The following is a 19,733-nucleotide window of genomic DNA, read 5'->3' as shown; positions in this document are numbered from 1 at the left end:
GATGCCGAAGATAATTTAACAGTCCTAGAAATATTGCAAAAATGACCTAATAAATCACCTATATATGGGGGAAAGAAAAGTGGGGCAAGGTGGGGGTGGGGGGGGTAAGGGCAGAGGAAGGACAGGATGCTCCAGCCCCTCAAGGAATGAAAACAATTTGGGATAAGTTTCTCTTTCTCAAAATAACAAAGCAACAAAACAAAAATGTAAGTTATTTTAATTGACTGTGTCTGACTCCCCAGGGGATGTTGTATTCTATTAACTGGCTGTGTTTGGCTCTCTGGGGGATATTTCATTCCTCAGCATTTGGACAACAGAAGTGGAAACGTTGAGTGCTTATTTGTAGGTATATTCAGAAGTCAGACCACAATGAGATCAAAGCTTGACTTAGGAAGCGCTTAGGATGCAAATGGAATAGATGGAGGGTGTGCAGAGATACTGATCTCCATTTCACGTTTGTAAATCTGCAGTAACATCATTTAACTCGGTGACATGACTCTGGATTTCTATTAGTGTAATTGAGATCAAAGGACCTGGTTCAGCCCTTGCCAACAGCATTGTAAATGAGGAGTAACTCCACTGAAGTTGGTGGACTTATATTTACTGTGTAAGAAAGGGGAGAGTCTGGCCCGTTACGGATACGATTTGTTTTGTTTAGTTACACTCCGTCCCCTGAGGAAAGAGACGGGGCGGCGAGTTACAGGGGCCGGCGGTGCCCGGAGGTTCCAGCAAAATCAGGGCATGGGGGGGGGCCCGGCTCCACCACTGTTCGGGGCTGGGTCTCTCCTCCGGCCCCGCGCGCCGCGGCTCGAGCGTCCCCCGGCCCCGCGCGCCGCCCCTGCGCGCCTCTCCGGGCCCCGCGCGCCGCGCCTCGAGCGTCCGCCGCCCCTGCGCGCCTCCACCGGCCTCGCGCGCCGCGCCTCGAGCGTCCCCCGGCCCCGCGCGCCGCCCCCGCGCGCCTCCCCCAAGCGTCCCCGGCTGCCCGCTGCAGCTCCGCGCTACGCTTCCTCGACGGCCGCGGCCACGGTCGGCTACAAGGGAGCGGCACCTGGGCCAGGCCGAGGCAGCTGCTGCGCCTGCGGAGGGAGGAGGCGCATGGCAGCCCCCCCGCGGCCGGTGATTCCGAGTCGACTCCGGGGGTGGGGAGTTTATGCTGGCTGGACTTCCTGAGCAGCAGCCTGGGGGCGGGGCTTGGGTGAGTGTCATGCTGGGGGGGGACCGGGGAGGCCCCCCTCCCTTTCCTGGAGCTCACTGCTGCTGCTGCCCGTGGGGAAAAGGCTGGGGGGAGTCCTCCTCTCTGGCCCCCAGCCCCAGGGTAGCCTGCCTGCTACACCCCAAACTCTGCATCCCTAGCCCCGTGTCCCGCACCCCCTACCTCACCCCAACCCTGTCCCAGCCCAGAGCCTGCACCCAGCACCCAAACTCTCTTCCACAGCCTGCACCCCTCCGGCACCCAAACTCCCTCCCAGAGCCTGCACCCCCTTCTGCACTCCAACCCCCTGCCCCAGCCCAGAGCCTGCACCCCTTCAGCACCCAAACTCCCTCCCAGAGCCTGCACCCCTTCAGCACCCAAACTCCCTCCCAGAGCCTGCACCCCCTTCTGCACTCCAACCCCCTGCCCCAGCCCAGAGCCTGCACCCAGCACCCAAACTCTCTTCCACAGCCTGCACCCCTCCAGCACCCAAACTCCCTCCCAGAGCCTGCACCCCCTTCTGCACTCCAACCCCCTGCCCCAGCCCAGAGCCTGCACCCAGCACCCAAACTCCATCTCAGAGCCCACACCCCTCCTGCACCCAAACTCCCTCCCAGAGCCTCAGGCAGGTGTGGGTGGGGTGGGACTTGGACCCGTTCTGAGCACCACCAATAATTATATAAACCTGCAGCCCCTGGAAAGGGAAGAGAGAAGCTTTTGGTGTCCTCTCACTTTCCACTTTCTTTTACTCTGTTTTGTATTGGGTTTTTAAACAAAAAAAAGGGGAGAGGGTAGTGAAGTGCATTAAAGAGCTAGTCCCTAATAAAGAACTCTCATGAAAAGGGTTATATAGAGCGGCCTTTGCATAAGAACCTCATAGTGTGTATGCATAATGACCCAGCAAATTCATTTGGGTGGAGTAGTCGAACTCTTCCCTGCTTCTTGCATTAGAAAACAGAACAGCGCTTCCCAGTGCAAGATTTTGATTGCAATGGGAGTTAAAGGCATTGGATCGAAGAAAAAAATTGTTCATGGTTTGTCAAACACAAAAGGTTAATGTTTCCAAGAGTCATTCAGAGCTGTATTCTGGGTACAGTCCTGCAAACACTTGCTCATATGTGTAGAATCCTATAAGCAAAACTCAAGCTTAAAGGGTCATCATTTTCTGGAATGGACTAGATACAAATGGTTCCAGGTATCACACCTGCTTCTGAAGCTTCCTGCCAGTTTTTGTCATTTTTCATATTTCCCTTTAAAATATTTTTCTCCTGCTGTTGTGTGAAAGACCCACCCAAATAGGGAAAACAGACTAAATGGTAGAACTAACTGTACATACCATGCTGTCAAACATGCAAAATAAACAACCTGGAAAAAAAGAAAATCTATTTCTCTTTTCTAGTCATCTGAGGTGTGACAGGTAACAGTAGGTGGAAAAACATTGTCAGAAATTTGATGTGGTTTTTTTTTTATATATAGTAGATGGTGTTCCTTTAATTCCCCCTGGAGCGCTGGTGGCTGGATGCACCAAATTATTAATGTTGTCTTGGGCCCTGTGGGGGACATTTTCCTTCCAGATAAACACATTTTTTTCCTTGAATATTTTTGGTTTTCCTTGTGCAGCAGCTTTGTAATCATCTCTTGGGGCCTGATCGAAAGCCCATTGAAGCCACAAGGAGCATCTTTCCATAAACTTCAATGAGTTTTGGACCAGACGCTTGGGGAATCGAGCATGACTTCTCTCTCCAATTTTCCTCCTCCCCCCTTCAAAGTGGTTGCAAAACTGGCGACATGCATGGAACATTCTCTTTGTAGTTTTTGTGCTCTTCCTCCATCCCAGGGTTTATGGGAGGCTATAAATCACACTGATCATGGATGCAGGGTTTATTGTTTATGTTTTCTGTCTCAAGCTGTTTAGCCACAGAATGCCAAGGTGCATATTTTCTGCCCTTGTGAATCTGCTGTTGTAATAAGTTTTTGTTTACATAGTGTCTGTCCATTGTAGCTTTCAAAGCATTTCATAATCAGAAAAGTTCAAAACTCTAATAAAGTTTTAAAAAAATAAGAGTTACAAGTGAATTGCAGTGTTTTTGAGAACTTTGCCAGCTTTCCCCTTTTGTAGAAGTACTTCTCAGGGCCAGGGCATGAGTGGCATTTTTCTTTGGCCGTGCTGTTTTGCTGGGCTGAATGTAGATTTGCTGCACTGCTATAAAGTGGGGCTTGCAATACTGTGGCTTACCTCAAGGTGATTTCACTGAGACTACTTGCATAGTAAAAGACTACACCATGTGTATGGGGGGAGGCGAGTCAGAATCCAGACCCAGAGTATCCAGAGCAGGGAGGGACAGCTCAGTGGTTTGAGCATTGGCCTGAAATTGGCCAAAATCCTTGAGGGGGACATTTAGGGATCTGGGGCAAAAATTGGGGATTGGTCCTACTTTGAGCGGGGGGTGGACTAGATGACCTCCTGAGGTCCATTCCAACCCTGATATTCTATGATTCTAAGAGTAAGTGAGGATTAGTCATAAGTAATAGTTGCAGACCTGAGTTTTAGATATACCTAACTTTAGCTTGAGGGTTTGATCCTGTAAAGTGAAAATCCTAATTTACACAAGTAGTCCAGGATCACGTGAATGTGTCACTGAAGCCATATTAAGTACATGCTTTTATAAACTGCACCATTGCAAACTGCATTTTTGTTAACAGTCGCCTGACCCCTACTACTGTATTGGAATTTCCTGTAATGCAAATGTTTGAATTGTGGTGGGCTGTCTGATACAAATGGAAACTTTAAACCAAATTGGGAGGTGCATCAAATGTGAAAGTAGGGAAACACGTTTATAAGAAATAGCAGCACTGAATTAATTCTGGTAAGTAAATATGACTAAGTATGAAGCATTAGGGTTATTCCCTGATATATTTTAGTGGGGATGGGCAGTCTGATGATAAGCATAAGGATGACCATTCTGAGAGAAACAAACTTGCAAATAACTATGAGGAACTGAAGACCTGTTTTCAAATGGTACATTATAAATTACAAAATGAATTAATCCTATTCCCTCTGTTGGAAATGCAAGACAGTCTGAGAAAATACCTTAATGGAACTCCATTAAATAAAAATCATCGACTAAAACAAACCAAAATTCGGTAAGACTTGGTAAATTAAGCCTGGGCAGTTTTGCTTGAAAATTGGCATGGAAATTAAAAACGGATAGAGCTTGGCTGGAAATATATACATTGTGCATATATTTAAAATGCTGCTGGGAAAAGCCAAGGCACTTTATATTTTAATCAGCTATACAAAAAAAAATGTTAAACTGTCTAAAAATTTTAAATTAAAAATGGTTAAATGCCATAAGAAATTTATTGTGGGTTTTTTCTTCTATTGCTTAGTACACATACTGTTCAATAACAATTTCAGAAAATGTATGCAAACAGAATTGTACAAACATGTAAGTTGGCAGATTTTGCCTTTGATACATTTGGGGGTTAATGACCAACTTCTCTGACAAATTTTGCAACAGGCAAAACCAAACCTGTTTTTTGTCCTTGCATGTATTCACACTTTCTGCATCAGAATGGAGAGGGAGAAGCTCTTGAGCTCAAAGGTCAGAGTTTGCTACATTATATGATAGTTTTATCTGAAACCTGTGTACCGGTTCACCACGTACAAAAGAATGTAGAAAGGAGAAACCCACTGGGGCATCAGTAGGAAACGATTGTTTTTAAAATTCATCGGGAATTGGTGAAAGCTCAAATTTATATCCAGTGCTAGGTACTCTGTTGACTCTATATAAAAATGTTGTTTGTTGTTATCTTATTTGGTTTTCTTTAATATAGATATGTTAATTTTTAATCATGTAAAGGATATCTCCAAAATCACCATGTATTCCATAGGGTGATTGCACAAAGAGGGTTAAGAATGCAAAAGGCCCTGCCCTAAATCCCACAGGGTGGCAGTGTCGCTTTTCTGACCATAGGGGTGGGGGGTACTCAGTGCCATCTGTGTGGGCTAAATTTCACTAATAGTATCAGACTAGGAGGAACACGGAGACATCAGTCTATTCATATGTGATAAGTTCTCCACATGAGCAGATTTATCTAATTATTCCATATGGGTGCAATTCTATTCTGAACTATGAAAAAATGGGACTTTCCTACTCAGTAGATCTGTTCCACGTGTATATTTAGTGACAAATATAAGTGTTTACTTTTTTATTTCTGTTAGCTCTGCAGTGCTGAGAATAAGCTGCATTCTTTTCCTCCCTGTGAATCATCAACAGACTTGATTACTGAATTCCAGGCATTGGTGCCTGTGCAAACCTTTGAAGGCACAGACATGTCACTGAGGTCATAATTTGGCCTACAGAATCAGATGATGTTGTTCAAAAGGAAAGAACCCAGCTTCACTCTCAGATCCCAGGCTGATTTTGCTGGGCTGGTGTTTGGGAAAAAAAAAACATGCTACTTGTAAACTGAAATGGAAATAGCTGAGATACAATAAGCATGGAACCACACGATGTGATTATCTTTCCATAGCGTAACCATGATTTAAGGCCAATATTATGAGATTAACTGGAGTGTAAGTCGTGTGAAGGTCTTGTGCAGGCTCTGTGCCCCATGAGGAGAATTTCACTCTATGCTGTAGCTATGGGTCATGAATTTGGCTTTCATGAGTTTCGGTAGTATTACGCCTGCTCCATGCTTAAAACTACCCTTGAAATACAATTACAATTGAGAAGCATACAAAAATCAGGAGATACAGAAGTAAGGCTGAAAGGCCTTAACTGTGCTACCCGTGTGCCTTTTTAAGAATGGTCTCTCTTCGTATGTTTATAAATAGAACTGGTTGAGAATTTTCTGTCAATGTCTCGGTTTGGGAATGTTGAAACAAAACATTTCCAAATTATTTTGATTTAAAACTTCCCACTTGGGAAAAAAAGATTAGTATTTCAATCTTTTGTCTCAATTTAGGATGAAAGCTAACTTTAAAATAATGGAATTTCCCACAGGATGTAAATTCTGAGTGGGTTGTTTTTTTTACCAGCTCTATTTATAAACTATTTGTTTGTAGAAATGAGACCAAACCCAAATCTAGATCTATCCATTTTAAACCCCTAGATTATCTTGAAACTGAGACATTTGATTTTTATCCTTGCAGCCGTCCACCTTATCTGTATAACAGAACTATTTTAAAACCCCTGATCCGAACACCCACAGACTTTGAAAAAGTTCCAGTCTCAATCTGAATTTTGCAGTTCAGACCCATTTCTAGTTGTTGTTTTGCTTCTGCCCTGCTATCAATACAAATAACGAAATCGCTGCAGCAATCACTGAGGAGAGGTGACTCACATACGGGAGACAAAAGCCATTCATGCCATGATTATAGAAGTCATTTTGATACAGTAAACAAATATTTTTGGGAGGACAAAACCCAAAATATTAAATGCCACCCCCACACAAAAATCCAAACAATACCCCCATGATTAAGTGATGACGCTTTTTCTGATTTGGGTTCGTGAACTAACTGGACAATGTTTGTCATTTTAACAAACTGTCAGGAATACATAGGTAGCTGTAACTTGCAGTGCTTTAATACCTGCTGTGACATGAGATGTTTGCAAGGTAAAAGGTAATAGCACAAAAATGATAGCAGAGTGTCACATTCTTCCTCCTGTGCAACTGCAGCATGTGCATGCCAAGCCATTCTTATCCGAGCTCAAGGACCTGAATGCTTCTCTTTCCACCTCTGTGTCAGCTGCTATCATGAGTATTGCCACATTCTGGAAAATGGGCAATTAAAGAAGTGAAGAGGCGCCCCAGTGTTAGCGCAGCTGTGATGGGAGGTCTCCGTAGTGGTAATATTCCTGATGTACCTTATTTATTTAATAGATGGAATTAACAACAGGAAGGAGGATTCAGATATCGTCTTCTGTCAGGGTAGGTATTGCCTTAGGCAATATACATATTTGAGCTAATTTCAGTTTGTGGCTAGCTTTGGTCCAGCTTATTTCTTGTGTTTCACTCACTTATTGTTGCTGAAAATAAAAACAAAACCAACCCTGCCCTTTCCTCTAATACCCATGTGGATAGGTTAGGTCCAGGTCTCTATTCCCATATTTATTTAATTGTTTTGTTTTTATTTCCCAACACTATTGGCATCGACTGCAGCAGCTCTCGCTTCTGCAGCAAAGGTCATGTTTATTCCCTTCTATAGCTTCTCTGACAGATACTGCGGAGAGAAGCTGTGGGGTGACGTAAGATCTCATTCTGTATTTAATTATAGTCTCCAACCTTCCCAAAGCAGTCGGGGGGGGGGGGGGCAGAGGGGGCGGACTTTTGTCACAAAATGGGTATTTGTGTTGCTGGACAGCCAAAACCTTAAGAACCTCTCTGACTTTGAGACTATAGCATTATAAGACCAAGAAGTTGGAATCCTTATGCTCCACCCTTCTCAGGTACTATTCACTCCAAACAGTTCTTGACCTGAGTAATTCCAGAACTACTTGTTTTTGAGTAATTTTGATTCACTGTTGCATTATCCTAGTGAATGATGAATTCTCTCCTTTCATTTATTTCCGTCTCTTAGAGTTATGATGAAGTAGATCATAAATCAGTGGGTGAACCCTTGATTTCTAACCTCCCAGGTGTGTGCTCTTTCTCTAGCCTTAAGTTACTGATAATTCCATTTCTTCCTGTGGATTCTCAGGTGTCTGCTGGAGGTAGCCTCAAGCCACAAAATCTGGATTTTGAAGATCCCCCAGAGTTCCTGGGTGTTTTGGATCCAGAACTTTAGTTTGGCCCATTTGTAGAAGTTGGATAGGGTTTATATTTTCATCACACCTGGGGTGAAATTCGAGCCCCAGTGAAATCAGTGGGAGTTTTGCCATTGCTTAAAGAGGAAGTAGGATTTCATCTCAAAAGTTTATGGGGGTTGGGAGGTGTCTTTGGATCCAGAGTTTCTTTTTGGGCCACTTTCTAGTACAGAGAGGCTACTCACTAATAACTCTAGCTCTTTGAGGCTGTTGCTGCCACATATTCACGCTGTAGGGAAACTCTAGTACTTCAGAGGTTTAGAACCACAAGGCCAAGCGTGTGGAGCCAGGAGTATCTCCTTAGTGGAATACCCAACAGCAGGGTTCTTGCCACAGAGGCATCACAAGACAATGTGTCTGAAGACTACTTGAACATTATCAATGTCCTTGGCTGCCATTGCAGTGACCCAGACCTCAGCTAGGCTATGTATAGTTGCCACCCGTTGGGATTTTTCCCAGACCATCCAGGTTTTGGCTTCTGTGTCCAGGTGCCATTTAGGATTGCCAGGTGCCTGGTTTTTGACCAGAAAGTCCAGAAAGGGAACCTGGCAATCCTAAATGGCACCTGAACCAAAAGTCTGGTTACCATGGGGCTGGCGGAGATGCTGGGTCATTAACCTGTGCCAGCCCCTGCTCAGCCAGGGCCACCTCCTACCTTCGGGCAGTCTCCTTGAGACAATCCAGTGAGCGATGGGGGAGAAGAGCAAGCGATAGGGACGGGACCTTAGGTGAAGAGGTGGAGCTAGGGAGGGACCTTGGGGGATGGGGGGAAAGAGGTGGGGCCGGGGCAGGGCCTCAGGGTCCAGTTACCAGCAATTAGAAAGCTGGCAACCTTAAGGTTATGCCTACTGTAAGGAGAGGGACAGGCAACCAAATACAATGGGAATAACCTTAAAGTTTTACACTTTATAAAAGAAAACCCAAGAATTTGTCAAGAACATAAATTATACAAGGTAACATAAAATACTCATTTAGGAAAATTGTAAATTACCAGAACAATGAAAGAAATTTTTTCTTCAACATGCTGTCCCATCCCCAAGAAGGAATCCATTCCTCATTTACCTGGCTGCAAAGTCTAGTTTCACCCCTGCACTCCCACCTTTGCCTCTCTCTGGTTTGTGACATTCCTTCAATTCGATGCTCCAGTGACCACACCCCTTTCCAAAAGGTTCACCTGTTACTGACAGCGCCTCACTTGGAGAGCTACACCCATCGACCAAGCACCCAAACTGTATCCCCTTTGTCAGCATCAGAATGGTCAGTCTCACTGTTCGTACCTTCCATGCCCCTTGCGCCCGAGCTCCTTCCACACTGCTCAAGTTTCCTCTAGCGTCGCTTCCTCAGCACATCCTCTTTTCCCCAAGTGCCACCTCTTTTTGCCTCTATCCTCTTTAACCACTTTCCAACCACCTCCTCTCTAGCAGCTCCAAGCCCCCTCCCTAGCTCAAGCTGCCCTCTCCTGGCCTGTCTCTCAGCCCAGGAAAGCCTTCTATGCTGCTGCATCGTAGCTGCAAACTCTAACACTACCCCTCTTGATTGAAACTGCAGCAGGTTCTAGTGCTAGGGAAAAGTTTACTTCACAATCTCCAGCCCCTGTGGGAGAGGATGTAGCCAAGGGAGGATCTGCTCCCACGTGGTGCTTTTGATGTTTAGCCAAGATACTTAACAGTCTGACACTGATATTGCAAAGGTGCTAAAAGTGATCTCTCGTTCCCCAGAATAGTCATTCTCCATGACTCTGTCTTTCAATGAGGAGCCTGAGATCCCTTCTCCTTCACCAAAGCCACCACACCTAACAAGGATTTTGGTGTCAGAGCCTTGCTGTGGCACCTGATACAACCTATCCATCTTAGTTATGGCAGGTTTGGAGGTTGTGTTCAAACTCCAGAGTCCATTTGTTTATTGCAAACTAGATCTGTCCCTTTTCTCTCAACCTCAGGATGTCCGATAACTAGATTTATAGTCTTTAATGGTGGTAGCAGTAACAAAAGAAAAAAGTCATTAGATAAACTGGCAATGGAGATGGCCAGTTGAGTTTGGGGTTTTGTAGGTCACCCCTACACTGTGCTTCTGGCTACCTATTGTTTCTATAATGTTCCTCCTTCCTACACTACACAGCAAACCCCAAAAGCTGCTCTCTTATCTCCCAGTTCTCCTCACCCCTACCCCACAACCTGAAAAGAACATGGTGGTGCTACTGTTGAATGTCAGGAGTAAGCAAATGCTATTCTATGTTCTACCTGTTAAGGGGAAACATACGTCCTGACAATCCATGTGACTAGATATCCCCAGCTACTAATTGATGATTCTTTAGGTTCTACTTTTCTGCAGAAAGGGACTTAGAGGTTACAGTGGACGAGAAGCTGGATATGAGTTAACAGTGTGCCCTTGTTGCCAAGAAGGCCAATGGCATTTTGGGCTGTATAAGTAGGAGCATTGCAGGCAGATCGAGGGACATGATCATTCCCCTCTATTTGGCATTGTTGAGGCCTCATTTGGAGTGCTGTGTCCAGTTTTGGGCCCCACACTACAAGAAGGATGTGGAAAAATTGGAAAGAGTCCAGTGGAGGGCAACAAAAATTATTAGGGGGCTGGAGCACATGACTTATGAGGAGAGGCTGAGGGAACTGGGATTATTTAGTCTGCGGAAGAGAAGAATGAAGCGGGATTTGATAGCTGCTTTCAAAGAGTATGGATCTAGACTGTTCTCAGTGGTAGCAGATGGCGGAACAAGGAGTAATGGTCTCAAGTTGCAGTGGGGGAGGCTTAGGTTGGATATTAGGAAAAACTTTTTCACTAGGAGGGTGGTGAAGCACTGGAATGGATTACCTAGGGAGCTGGTGGAATCACCTTCCTTTGAGGTTTTTAAGGTCAGGCTTGACAAAGCTCTGGCTGGGATGATTTAGTTGGGGATCGGTCCTGCTTTGAGCAGGGGGTTGGACTGGATGACCTCCTGAGGTCCTTTCCAACCCTGATATTCTATGATTACTTAGCCCTTCCTGTTCTGGACAGTCTTTATGTGAGCCTAGGGATGGAAGTGTCTCGTTCTACAGCCATATGCTAATAATGCGCCCTCTATAAGCAGTACCTGCCTCTGCTTTTACCCCTGGATCTAGACTGTTACTGTTTCAGGACACCCAAATAGCCAATGGCAGAGACACTGTCCTACCATATAAATAAGTACGGCAGGGCTGGGATTTGCTTGGTACAAATTCTCCTGCACCCTAGCAATTATTTTAAATGTTTCAGGCTTGCCCGGGTGTCTCATGGTTTTTTAAACAGGCAGAAAGACCTTGTGATAGAGAAAAGAGTCACTAAGTGAATTGCCAAGGTCACATAACTGCCTGTGACAAAACTAGGAATATACACATCCTTGACTAGGCAGTTTTTTTACTGAGCTAGTAAAATTATACTGGTTTGTTTACTTCTCCTGGGATCACAGATCTTGAGGTTAGCTTGGAGTTCTAGCTTTGTATTAAGCTGAAAATCCAATCTACTAGGCAGTATGAAGTTCTCTTCTCTTAGATCTACCACTGACTGTGACACATTGGGCAAATCCCTCAATGTCTGTGTCCGTTTATCACTCTGTAAAACGGAGATCATACTGGTGCTTCCCTGCCTCATAGGGTTAACGTGAGGCTTGTTTTTAAAGCGTTTTGAGATCGGGTGAAAGTTGCCATGTAAATGCAAACTGATACTGATGATCCAGCCCTTTTACTGAAGAATGCACACTCTGAATACTCAGACATGCTGAATTCTTGTCTTCTCTGAACATGAGGAAGAAACGTTTTGTTTTGTTTTCAGATCCTGATCTTTATGTTTGTGCTTGCAGCGGTTAGAGAGGGACAGAGAAGGAGGGTTGGCAAGTGCAGTGCTGACAGAGATTAACCAGACTGAGACTGATTGATTGGAACAGCTGGGGGGGATCCCAGATCTTTCCAGTGTGCACACATAATACGTAACACCTAGCCTAAGAACAAAAGCTGTGTCATGTCAGATCTGTCTCCAGTTGGCAATAAATTATTGTAACATTAAGTTCCAGAGCTAAACAGAGTCCTTACTGTTCCCTTTCTCTTAGACTTAACTGTATTTTCTTCATCTTCCTATGTCAGCTTTCTTCTCTTTGCATGAGGATTTCTTCAATGCCTTCCTAACAAAGAACAGCTTTGGTAATGAACTAGCAGTACACTTCACTCATGTAACAACACGCACCTATTTTTGGCTTACCAAGGTGCAGAAGCGGCTTGACACAGCCTGGGGGTTTTGATTTTTATTTGTTCTGTCCTCTAATTTCAGCAGTTTGGAAATGTCATGCACAAAGTATTTTGTTGCAACATCCACAGATAAGAGTAGTTTCAAATTGGCTTAATTTCATCACTTGCACTCTCCATCGTCTATTGTGGATCTCTGTGTGCAAGTCATTACAAACACCAGTCCAAACCCAGAAGTCCTTACTCAAGCAATACCTCTATTGATGTCAATAGGAGTGTTGCCTGAGAAGCACTGTAAAATTTGGCCCAGTTTTTGCAAACTGTCCAGAATTCCTCTTAATAGTCTATGAAATAATTCAGAAAAACACAAGAAGAGAGAAAATTTACTAGCAGCAACCCTTTTCCCCAAGGCTTGCGAGAATATGAGAAATATTAATGCTACAATTTGAATTTTAGGAAACAACAACTGAAAAATACATATAGTCTGTTGGATCCCAGTCAAGAACTGTAGCAAAAAAATCGACATTGTTCCAGATCTAAGTAAGCCAACAAAAAGCACAGCTTGAATTTTAGCAGGATTTTGAAAGATTTTGGCCTCTTCCATACAGTATGGAAACAGTACACCAGTCATGTCCACTGTCTTTGGCCTGTCCTAGGTAAAATGGGTTTTCAGAGCAGCTCTATTAGTTCATTAAGAAACAGGTGAGTGTCCACTGCACAATGCCAGCTGAGCTATTGTCTCCAGAGCTGGATGTTCTCATTGTAAATTTTCACTATGGCCCTAATTCAGGAAATCATCCTTAATCAAGAAGGTCATTTCAGCATGCATTTAACATGTAAGGATGTGCTTAACTGCTTTCTTAAATGAGGTACTAGATCCACAAATCTGGGAAAAATCAGTGAAATTTTACTTTGATTATTTATAGCACTAAACAAGTGGCAGCTCTAATCTGTGAAGACTAAGATGGAGCATGAAAATATTTCATGTCAACACATGGCTAGCCTCTTTCTTGCTGAAATGAACATCTTTACAGTCTTTGGAGTACTGATGTGAGGAGAGAAATACTTGTTTGCAGATCATTAAGGATTTGGGGATAACCAAGTAAAATGTCCATTTCTCTTTCTGGCTTATGGGCTATATAGATATTGTTTGCCATGGTGCTCCCAGGATATTAAAGAGGCAAGGTGGATGAGGTAATATCTTACATTGGACCAATTTCTGTTGTTGAAAGAGGCAAGCTTTCAAGGTACGTGGATATTGTCATTCTGCCTCCAAGACTCTGTAGGTTGGCACTGGTGTTCTCTCCAAGCATCTTCCAAGAAGTAAGAGTAAGATCATTCGTATGGGCTATCTTCCAGTGATGTGCTGGGGTGCAGTACTTAGGACGCCCGTGTTAAAAACTTGGCAGAACATCACAGGCATCTTCTATACTTTTGGCCTGAGGAAAGGCATTACTGTACTTCATGATCCACATTAGGTAGGAGAAAGGGGAAGGTTTCAGAACAAACCCCAAAGTTCAACCTCGGGAGGAAATCTTTTGCCTTCTAAATTTCTCTGATTCTGGGGCATGCAAGTCACAGGCACGTGTAGGAAGATGCAGATAAACCATGAGAAAGGTGTGGGTTGGTGGGAGGGGAGTTCTCTGCAGAAGTCTGACAAGTACCAACTCCTCCATAAAAGATTTGTTCTTTGCCAAATAGGAGAATGTTTCTCCTCATGCAAAAAGAAAAGGAGTACTTGTGGCACCTTAGAGACTAACCAGTTTATTTGAGCATAAGCTTTCATGAGCTACAGCTCACTTCATCGGATGCATACTGTGGAAAATACAGAAGACGTTTTTATACACCCAAACCATGAAAAAATGGGTGATTATCACTACAAAAGGTTTTCTCTCCCCCCACCCCACTCTCCTGCTGGCAATAGCTTGTGTAAAGTGATCACTCTCCTTACAATGTGTATGATAATCAAGGTGGGCCATTTCCAGCACAAATCCAGGTTCCCCCCCCACACACACACACACATGCAAGCATCACTAGTAGAGAGAAAAACTATCAACTGCTGCTTCGCTGAACTTACCTGACTTTGAAAATAGGATGAACTCTTACTGAGAACTCCCTTCCTATGTGCGTGGAATTTACTTGTCGGGATTGTGAACAATAATGAAAATGTTTAGTCAAAAGTGGGAATCAATTGTGGTTGAAAATAGGCTATGCCCTCTGTAGGCTTCTGGAGCTATACCATCCTGGCTGGATGAGCAAGGGAAACCAGGAGGTGGGCATGAAATTTTACCTCAAGTGGTGGGTGGGTGCATCTGGGTGTCTGGAATGTGACCAGGCGGAGAGGGGCATGAGTAGCAGCACTGTTTGCCATCTTTATGCTTAATGACAGAAGTACTAAAATAAGTTCAATATTAAATGACTTATTAGGTGTAATAATGAACAAAAATTGTTGCACAGCAGTTCAGGCTGTCCTACCAAATCTTCTGCCTCACTTCCATATTTATCCACAGTCTCCTGTCTTCCACCTTCCCCCAGATTTCATCTAATTTTTCCTCACAATCTTGTACCCCTCACATTTTTCCACTGATCCCCTCAGACTCTCTCTTGTAACCTACTATCTTCGTATGTATCCGTTTATGCAGATTCCTGTCCTCCACAAAGTTCCTGTCTTTCCCACACACATTTCCTGCCTTCACTATGTTTTTCCCTTTCTTCTTGTACTAACCTGCTTTGTCACACTGTCCCTTCCTCTCTGCCCATATTCACCTGCTCCTTACAGTGACCTTCCCAGCCAGCCACATAGATCTGCCATCTTCCCTGAGAGCAGCTTAGCTTCGCTACCATTAGGAACAATACAAGGTGGTGGCCACCTTTACTAAGGATAGCCCAAACTTCTATCTGTATAGGCTGTAGTACAATGGCAATCATCTGAACTGAGGGCAGTTTGTGGCCTCATTCCCAGTGAGAACAATGGGAGCTCATGGCTACTTTGTGTTTAAAAAAAGTAAAACTTTGAGTTTGTGCTCCCTCTGCTGGCACAAGGGAATAGCAGTAGCTAACGAGGGAATAGTTTTGAACCAAAAGTTGTGGGGAACGGTGCAAGGAGCTGGTTCCATAGGTGAGCTCCATTCCGCTTCTTCAAAAAGCCTCCAGTGGTACCATGTCCTATATCTGTGCCATACCGGTGTACCTGCGTCCCTCCCTGCCCTATAAGCTTCCACACCCAATGCTCTGTTCTCTTCTTCAGGTCTTGTCTCCCGACCTGTGGTGTCTGTCTCCTCGTGTTCCTAGCTGTACCTTTTCCAACAGGACAGGAAGTTGATGGGTGTCCTTTCTGCCTCCTTCAGTGTGCCACTGGTTGGTGGGAAAGGGATTCTTCTTTCCCCTTCCTGTGCATGCAGCTAGCAAAAAGGAAACTGCACTCTTCCCTTTGGCTGCCTCAGTCATTGTCTTCCTGGCTGGTGGCGCTCTTACCTCCCCCTTATAGTTCCACAGAGGAGAGGAGAGAAGTTCTGAAGCTGCCCTTAGAAGAATTTCTGGGGCTGGCTTCCCCTGCATCACAGGCTGAAGGTCAGGATGGAAATGCCCCCCTCCCCCTGCCCTGTCCCCACTGTAATTATCCCAATCATAGCTAAGAATATTAAAAGCAATGATGTGGTAACACAGTGAGACGAGGCAAAAAGGTCAGGAACTCTTGAAATGCCGTGAGAAGGAGCCATCATCTGGGAACGTAAGAGCACATCGATAGGTAGAACTAGAACCATGACAGAACTAGGAATACCAGCCTAGCTATGAAAGTGGTTCAGGAGGACTGAGTAGTCCAGAGAGTTGAAGGTGGCCAGAGGTCTAGTGGAACAAAAAGGGAGAAGCAGCTTTCATTAGAAGAAAGGAGGTCATGAAGGAGAACAGTTTCCTTGTTCTAGCCAGAATGAAATCAAGGCTGAGAATGATTAAGGACATAGGTACTGACTTGTTTTTGCAGGTGGGTGCTCCTCTCTGTACTCTCCCCATGCGAAAAGTGAGCAGGGCTGCGGGGCGCAGCACAAATGCGGGCATGGGGCCCACAACAGATTAATCCAGCCCTGCAGGTGCTGAGCACCCTCTGTATTTTTTTGGTGGGTGCTTGAGCTCGAGAGCACCCACAGAGTCGGCGCCTATGATGAAGGATAATAGGGCATATGAGAGTAGTTGGGAGAGATGCATATATCCTTTTGGAGAAAGGGAAGGTTTGAGTTAGGGTAATAATCCTATAGACTGTCCAGGAAGGACAGAATGTGGCATATCGTATAGGGTTTGGGAAAGTACCAGAGGCAAAGGAGTTGTTATCAATGGCAGTAAACCTGGGTGAGAGGAGGGGGCAAGAGTAAGAAACAATATGAAGGGGGGATGAGGGAGGCAAAAGAGAAAATGCTTTTCTTAAATCACTCGGTGATGCCATCTGTATACAGGTGGGACGGGGGAGGAAGGAGAGTGGCAAGAGAAATCGGTGGATAGAAGTGGTCAGGGTGACGTATCAATGAGGGCAATTTTACATGCACAGCATAGGAAAGGGCATGCCTCTCATTGTTACCTGTCCCGACACACCGTTCAGATATTCTATGCACAATATGTAATTAAAGGGATGCCGCTAACTGAAGAAATCAATCTGCAGCTGTAGATTGTGCACCTTCTACTGTCAAAGAGAAAAACCTAAGATGATTAGAACCGAAAGAAATCGGGGGCGTGGGGGAGCATAGGTGCCAACTTTCTAATGTGCCGGGGAGTTGCTCCCCCGGCTCCGCCCAAGGCCCCACCCTGCCTCTTCCTGCCCCCTCCCCCAAGCGCACTCCCCCTCCCTCCTAGCACCACCTGCACACCGCGGAATAGCTGATGGGGAGGCGCTGATTGACGGGGCTGCCGGCAGGTGGAGGCGCTGGGAGGGAGTGGGAGGCACTGATAAGGTGCTGCCGGTGGGCGCTCAGTTGGCACCTATCACGGGGGGGGGGTGTAATTTTCCTCCATTATTTCAGTGTGTTAAATGACTGCATTTGAGAGCACTTTGTGTAGTCGCTTCTCCATGTAATCAGTTGGTTTTCTCTGCACATGGCAATTCAAGGGGAAAGAGGCTGAGAGTGGAAATAACCACGGAAACCTGCTCACAACTTTTTAAAGGGACTCAGGGCAGTTCAGCATCACCAAAATTACAACAGTGCGTTTAGAAGCCTGACGGTTATCCCAGCCGTGACCAGAGAGATACTGTCTGCCTCTCTCAGCTACCCCCATTGCCTCCCACAAAGAGCAGCCACCATCAAGAACCCCTTCCAGCTCCAGAATCTTACCTACATTGCTCCCTGTATCCCTCTTCCCCCAGCTACCACTGAGTCTTCCCCTCCCCAGCTGCTGCCTGCAGCCCCCATTCAGTGGGCGGGAAGGTGGGGTGCCACTAGCTGCCTCAGATCCATGCGGCTGGATAGCTGCGAGTGTGGCGTTACCTCTGCCGGTCTGAGAGAGGGTGGCAGAGTAGTGACTGCATCCCGAGCAGCCAGGGGGAGCAGCTGCACCGGCCACAGTGGAACCCACTGTCCCACCACCGGAGAAGCTAGCAAGCCTAGCGAGCCCATCAAAGCCCAGGGAACACCTGCACCACAGCAAGGATGAAAAGAAGCCCCGGGGATAGCTACAGAGAAGGAATCAAACCAAGCAGAGCCCAGACAGGCATCTAAGCCAAGCCTAGGTGAAGCTGAGCCCAGAGGATCCAAGCATCAGTGAGGAGGAACTGAATTCAGCAAAGTGCAGTGAGCACCCAAAGTGCAATGGGGACACTAAGCTGAGGGGAGAAGTAGATATGCTGGAGGGTAAGGATAGGGTCCAGAGTGACCTAGACAAATTGGAGGATTGGGCCAAAAGAAATCTGATGAGGTTCAACAAGGACAACTGCAGAGTCCTGCACTTAGGAAGGAAGAATCCCATGCACCGCTACAGGCTGGGGACCGACTGGCTAAGCAGCAGTTCTGCAGAAAAGGACCTGGGGATTACAGTGGATAAGAAGCTGGATATGAGTCAGCAGTGTGTCCTTGTTGCCAAGAAGGCCAATGGCATATTGGGCTGTATTAGTAGGAGCATTGCCAGCAGATCGAGGGAAATGATTATTCTCCTCTATTCGGCACTGGTGAGGCCACACCTGGAGTATTGCATCCAGTTTTGGTCCCCCCACTACAGAAGGGATGTGGACAAATTGGAGAGAGTCCAGCGGAGGGCAATGAAAATTATTAGGGGGCTGGGGCACGTGACTTATGAGGAGATGCTGAGGGAACTGGAGTTATTTAGTATGCAGAAGAGAAGAGTGAGAGGGGATTTGATAGCTGCCTTCAACTACCTGAAGGGGGGTTCCGAAGAGGATGGAGCTAGGCTGTTGTCAGTGGTGGTAGATGACAGAAGAAGAAGCAATGGTCTCAAGTTGCAGTGCGGGAGGTCTAGGTTGTATATTAGGAAACACTATTTCACTGGGAGGGTGGTGAAGGACTGGAATGGGTTACCAAGGGAGGTGGTGGAATCTCCATCCTTACAGGTTTTTAAGGCCTGGCTTGACAAAGCCCTGGCTGGGATGATTTAGTTGGCGTTGGTCCTGCTTTGAGCAGGGGATTGGACTAGCTGACCTCCTGAGGTCTCTTCCAACCCTAATATTCTATGATTCTATGACCTATGAGCCTCACTCAGGATGATCCAATCCCATCAGATCCCAGGAGGAGAGTATCTGAGCCAAGGCTTTGTCACCCAGGTACTTGAGGATGATAGCATCTCACTGAGGAGGAGCTGAGCCCAACGGTGCCTATGCTGGCATGGGGCTTCTGAGCCTTGCTGTGTTAGAACATATAACCTACTTACCACAAGGAATTTACCCCATTGCTTCATATTGTTTCCTTTGGAATCAGGATGGTCCTCTGGGTTCTCTTCTTTTTCCCTTTTTCTTCCCTTTTAAAAAGCCCCTGTTGGGACATCCCGTCCTTCTAGCCAAGCTGAGCTGGATTCTGCTCCTGGCTTGCTCAGAAGTGGTTGCTCAAGAGCAATGAGAAGCTTTCCCTCCTGTCAGGCGTGGTGTGCACAGCATCCAGAGTGCTCTTGGGGTCAGGGAACTAGGTATTAGGTTCAAAGAGAGATCCTCTGCATGGCAGCTCAGTGCGTCACTATTGAGACATCCAGTCCAATTGTGCATTCCAATACATAACAGCAGCCAGGTGTGTACAGCATTATGGGGATTTTAATGACCTTCCCATTAGGCTTGCTGTGTGTAGCATAAATAATTCCATAGTGGCAGCCCATGACATCTGTTTTATGAAGCCAAATCACACATGTCTGTATTTTACTGTTAGCACTTCTGCAGTTAAGGGTCTGTCAACATTTCCAGTTTTGGAGGAGTGATTTGGCTGTTTTACATCTATGTCAAGGCTGAAATTTGGCATTAAAATCTAAATGCAAGATATTTGTTTTTACCATATATGATTTATATCAGTTTTGACCATGTAATTCTTGGGTTTGAGG

At 45.5% G+C, this 19,733-nt stretch overlaps 1 protein-coding gene across 10 annotated transcripts in view; it reads left to right on the top strand.

The window, feature by feature from the left end:
• Window positions 1–19,733, top strand: part of LOC311521649 (uncharacterized protein) — a 144,954-nt gene that overhangs the window by 45,041 nt on the left and 80,180 nt on the right. For 4 of the 10 annotated variants that reach the window (XR_014711940.1, XR_014711941.1, XR_014711942.1 and 1 more), the window contains exons 1-2: window positions 4,744–4,797; window positions 7,082–7,129. The exons of 2 other annotated variants lie outside the window; for them this stretch is intronic. Coding sequence is in view for 4 of the 8 variants with exons in the window: in XM_084630071.1 (XP_084486197.1) it covers window positions 4,768–4,797; window positions 7,082–7,129; window positions 7,779–7,836 (136 nt within the window). In the remaining 4 variants the exon portion in view is untranslated. Of the gene's footprint in view, window positions 1–970; window positions 1,196–4,735; window positions 4,798–7,081; window positions 7,130–7,778; window positions 7,837–19,733 lie in introns of those variants that run through there. 4 more of the 10 variants (XM_084630071.1, XM_084630074.1, XM_084630075.1 and 1 more) reach the window with 4 other exon arrangements.

The sequence above is a fragment of the Lepidochelys olivacea genome (assembly GCF_965140295.1).
Source record: "Lepidochelys olivacea isolate rLepOli2 genome assembly, chromosome: 6".
NCBI classification, from domain to species: domain Eukaryota; kingdom Metazoa; phylum Chordata; order Testudines; family Cheloniidae; genus Lepidochelys; species Lepidochelys olivacea.
Note: the sequence above shows the minus strand (reverse complement) of the source record. Positions and strands in the feature narration are given on the sequence as shown.